Source organism: Babylonia areolata, chromosome 30, assembly GCF_041734735.1.
Source record: "Babylonia areolata isolate BAREFJ2019XMU chromosome 30, ASM4173473v1, whole genome shotgun sequence".
NCBI lineage: Eukaryota > Metazoa > Mollusca > Gastropoda > Neogastropoda > Buccinidae > Babylonia > Babylonia areolata.
Genome location: NC_134905.1, coordinates 6,395,419 through 6,400,019, shown reverse-complemented (window position 1 = coordinate 6,400,019; position 4,601 = coordinate 6,395,419). Strand labels below are relative to the sequence as shown.

The window sequence follows — 4,601 nt, the reverse complement described above, 5'->3', positions numbered from 1 at the left end:
TAGTAATAATAATAATAAAGAACATGTTTATTATACAGACGCAGACACAAGCATCGCCACAGTGACACAGAAAGCTTGGTGGCGGAGGACGAGGGAAACGATCTGAACCAAGAGGGCGGAGACAGTTTGACTGGCAGCGACAGGCAGCCAATCAAAACGGTCAGCAGCAGCAGCAACTGGGATGACGTCACTGCTGATGTCAATGGGTACAGCATGCATCGCAAGAAAACACCTCTTCCTTGGGACAATACCCCACACCTGGTAATGTTTTACAAAAATCAGTACACACCCATACCCTCCTAAATTAAGGCGGGAGCTATAACCGAGTGCTTAAAGTGTTGGACTTTCAATCTTTGGGTCCCGGGTTCGAATCTCGGTAACGGCGCCTGGTGGGTAAAGGGTGGAGATTTTGTCCGATCTCCAAGGTCAACATTTGTGCAGACCTGCTTGTGCCTGAACCCCCTTCGTGTGTACACGCAAGCAGAAGATCAAATACGCACGTTAAAGATCCTGTAATCCATGTCAGCGTTCGGTGGGTTATGGAACACATAGGTTGATCTGGGAGATCGGAAAAAATCTCCACCCTTACCCTGTGTCAAATAATGGAACTCTTGTTGATAATGATGATGTCCAAGAAACATAAAGTTTTAAACATTCGACTCAAGGAATTAAAAAAGAAAGAAAAAAAAAAAAACAGCAACAACAAATTTAACCCATCCCCATTTCAGATCCCGCTACAGGAGAAGGACAGCGCGAGGTCACGTGAGGCTAATTATAGCTCCTGCAGATCAGGGGAGAGCAGCAGCGCCGACACCTCGGGTGGCAAGGGAGAGAAGGAGATGGAGACGAACATGGATGACTCTCCGCCAGCCACCCCAGGGGAGGAGACGATGAGGTTGGTGTGATTCGATTCCCTCTGTAGTGGCGGCCATGGTGGTGGTGGTTCTTGTCTGTTGTGTGCGTGCTTGGTTTGACTCTTAGACTGACTCAGCTCTTACTTAGTTCTGGCTCATAGACTGACTCGAAGACTGACTCAGGTCTCATTGTGTTCTGACTCGAAGACTGACTCGTAGACTGACTCAGCTCCCACTGGTTTCTGGCTCATAGGCTGACTCAGCTCTTACTGGGTTCTGGCTCGTACATTGACTCAGCTCTTACTTGGTTCTGACTCGTAGACTGACTCAGCTTTCACTGGGTTCTGACTCATAGACTGACTCAGCTCTTACTGGGTTCTGACTCATAGACCGACTCAGTTCTTACTTGGATCTGACTCATAGACTGACTCAGCTCTTACTGGGTTCTGACTCATAGACTGACTCAGCTCTTACTTGGATCTGACTCATAGACCGACTCAGCTCTTACTGGGTACTGACTCATAGACCGACTCAGCTCTTACTTGGATCTGACTCATAGACTGACTCAGCTCTTACTGGGTTCTGACTCATAGACCGACTCAGCTCTTACTTGGATCTGACTTATAGACTGACTCAGCTCTTACTGGGTTCTCACTCGTAGATTGACTCAGCTTTTTCTGGGTTCTGACTCGTAGATTGACTCAGCTCTTACTTGGTTCTGGTTCATAGACTGACTCAGCTTTTACTGGGTTCTGGCTCATAGACCGACTCAGCTCTTACTTGGTTCTGACTCGTAGACTGACTCAGCTCTTACTTGGTTCTGACTCGTAGACTGACTCAGCTCTTACTGGGTTCTGACTCATAGACTGACTCAGCTCTTACTGGGTTCTGACTCATAGACCGACTCAGCTCTTACTGGGTTCTGGCTCATAGACCGACTCAGCTCTTACTTGGATCTGACTCATAGACTGACTCAGCTCCCACTGGGTTCTGACTCATAGACCGACTCAGCTCTTACTTGGATCTGACTGATAGACCGACTCAGCTCTTACTTGGATCTGACTCATAGACTGACTCAGCTCTTACTGGGTTCTGACTCATAGACCGACTCAGCTCTTACTTGGATCTGACTCATAGACTGACTCAGCTCTTACTGGGTTCTGACTCATAGACCGACTCAGCTCTTACTGGGTTCTGGCTCATAGACTGACTCTGCTCTTACTGGGTTCTCACTCGTAGATTGACTCAGCTCTTACTCGGCTCTGACTCTTGTACTGACTCGTAGGCTGACTCAGCTGTCACTGGGTTCTGGCTCATAGACTGACTCAGCTGTCACTGGGTTCTGACTCGTAGATTGACTCAGCTCTTACTTGGTTCTGACTCATAGACTGACTCAGCTATTACTGGGTTCTGGCTCGTAGACTGACTCAGCTATCACTGGGTTCTGACTCATAGACTGACTCAGCTCTTACTGGGTTCTGGCTCGTAGACTGACTCAACTTTCACTGAGTTCTGACTCATAGACTGACTCAGCTCTTACTTGGTTCTGACTCATAGACTGACTCAGCTATTACTGGGTTCTGGCTCGTAGACTGACTCAGCTATCACTGGGTTCTGACTCATAGACTGACTCAGCTCTTACTGGGTTCTGGCTCGTAGACTGACTCAGCTTTCACTGGGTTCTGACTCGTAGACTGATTCAGCTCTTACTTGGTTCTGACTCGTAGACTGATTCAGCTCTTACTTGGTTCTGACTCGTAGACTGACTCAGCTCTTACTTGGTTCCGACTCTTAGACTGACTCAGCTTTCACTTGGTTCCGACTCTTAGACTGACTCAGCTTTCACTGAGATCTGACTCATAGACTGATTCAGCTATTACTGGGTTTTGGCTCATACGCTGACTCAGCTCTTACTGGGTTCTGACTCTTGTACTGACTCAGCTCTTACTGGGGTTCTGACTCGTAGACTGACTCAGCTCTGACAGGGGTTCTGACTCGTAGACTGACTCAGCTCTCATTGGGCTCTGACTCTTGTACTGACGCGTAGATTGACTTTGCTCTCAATGGGTTCCGGCTCTTAGACTGACTCGTAGACTTACTCAGGTCTCACTGGGTTCTGGCTCATAGACTGACTCAACTCTTACTGGGTTCTGACACGTAGACTGACTCAGCTCTCATGAGCAGCGTGGTTGGTTCTGTGCACATGTAATGTGTCAGTTCAGTTCTGTTCAGTTCAAAATACTTTATTGTCTGCTTCAATCAAAACGGCAAAATTTTCTTTCGGCTCACTCAAAAGGCCCGCCAGTAAATATCAAAGAGCAAAAACTGACCCACCCTCCCATGATCACCACGCACTCATCAGTAAGAAAAACATGCGGGTAAGATGATGATGTATTTTAAGACAGAGCGAAATATCTGTGTCTGGTTCCTTCATTTGTTCCCTTCTCAGTCTGTCTGTCTGTCTGTCTGTCTGCCTCTCTCTCTCTCTCTCTCTCTCTCTCTCTCTCTCTCTCTCTATATATATATATATATATGTCTGTCTATCTATCTATTTACTTATCTATTCATTTATTTGTAAGAGTTACATGTGTTGTATCTGTCTGCCTATCTGTTTATATATATATATATATATATATATATATATATATATATATATATATATATATATACTGGTATATATATACTGGTATGTATATATATATATCTATATATCTATCTATCTATATATATATAGTGATATAGTGTGCGTGTATGTATGTCTATCTATCTGTTTACTTATCTATTCATTTATTTGTAAGTTACATGTGTTTATAAATAAATAATTAAAAAAACAATAAAAAAATCAACCACTCCTCATCACCTTTCTACAGGACAAACCCACTACCGCCACCACCGACAGCAACCACCACCACCACCACCATCTCCAACCTCCCCCCACTACCACCACCACCACCACCACCACCAACCGCAACAACAACCCACAACAACAACAACCACCACCTGAACAACTTCAACCACCACCCTCGACCCATCCAGATCATCCCCATCTCGGCCAAGGAATACCGACAGCACGTGACGATCGAGCCACGAGATTCTCCGTGGGACCCCCTCCACCACCGCCCTTTCGAGTCACGCCCAGGAGGAGAGAGAGGAGGAGGAGGAGGGGAAGGAGGAATAGAGGAGACGGCGGAGCGGAGAGGAGGGGGCAGGGAGTCAGCTTGGTCGATCCGTGACGAGATCATGGCTAAGTACGACGCTCTAACGTCACTGGCCATGGCCAAGCGAACGGCCGAAGTGCTGAGATTCAAGGCCACCACCAGCAGTGACGCTGCTGCCGCGGCCAACAACAGCAGCAGCAGCACCTCGTCATTGTCGGCGGGGGACGTGGGAGGCGGCGGTCACCGGCCGGATACCCTGAGGAGGAAGAAGAAGAAGAAGATGGTTTTCATTGCTGAGTGAATTCCGGTCTGTACCCCCCTGTTTTAGGTGATTGTCTTTTTTCATCTCTCTCTGTCTCTCTCTCAGACGACCAGTGGTTTTTGTCCTTGAAAATATTTTAAATGATTTTTTTTTGTTTTGTTTAGGGGATGACCACGAGGAACATAAAGTGATTTTCGTTGCTGAGTGGTGGTGGTTTTTTTAATTTATTTATTATTATTATTATTATTTAATAAGGTTGCCTAACGTTGTCTGGCACGAATCTCTAATTACTGATTTGTGTATTTCATATTTATGTACACAGCCAAA

General features: G+C 46.2%; 1 protein-coding gene across 1 annotated transcript in view; it reads left to right on the top strand.

Moving 5' to 3' along the window:
* The window catches only part of LOC143275238 (uncharacterized), an 8,449-nt gene extending 4,136 nt beyond the window's left edge, over positions 1 to 4,313 (top strand). Inside the window, exons 3-5 of the mRNA XM_076579213.1 lie at positions 39 to 261; positions 729 to 895; positions 3,725 to 4,313. Of these exons, the coding sequence (XP_076435328.1) occupies positions 39 to 261; positions 729 to 895; positions 3,725 to 4,313 (979 nt within the window). The remainder of the gene's footprint in view (positions 1 to 38; positions 262 to 728; positions 896 to 3,724) is intronic.
* Positions 4,314 to 4,601: the final 288 nt, after the last annotated feature.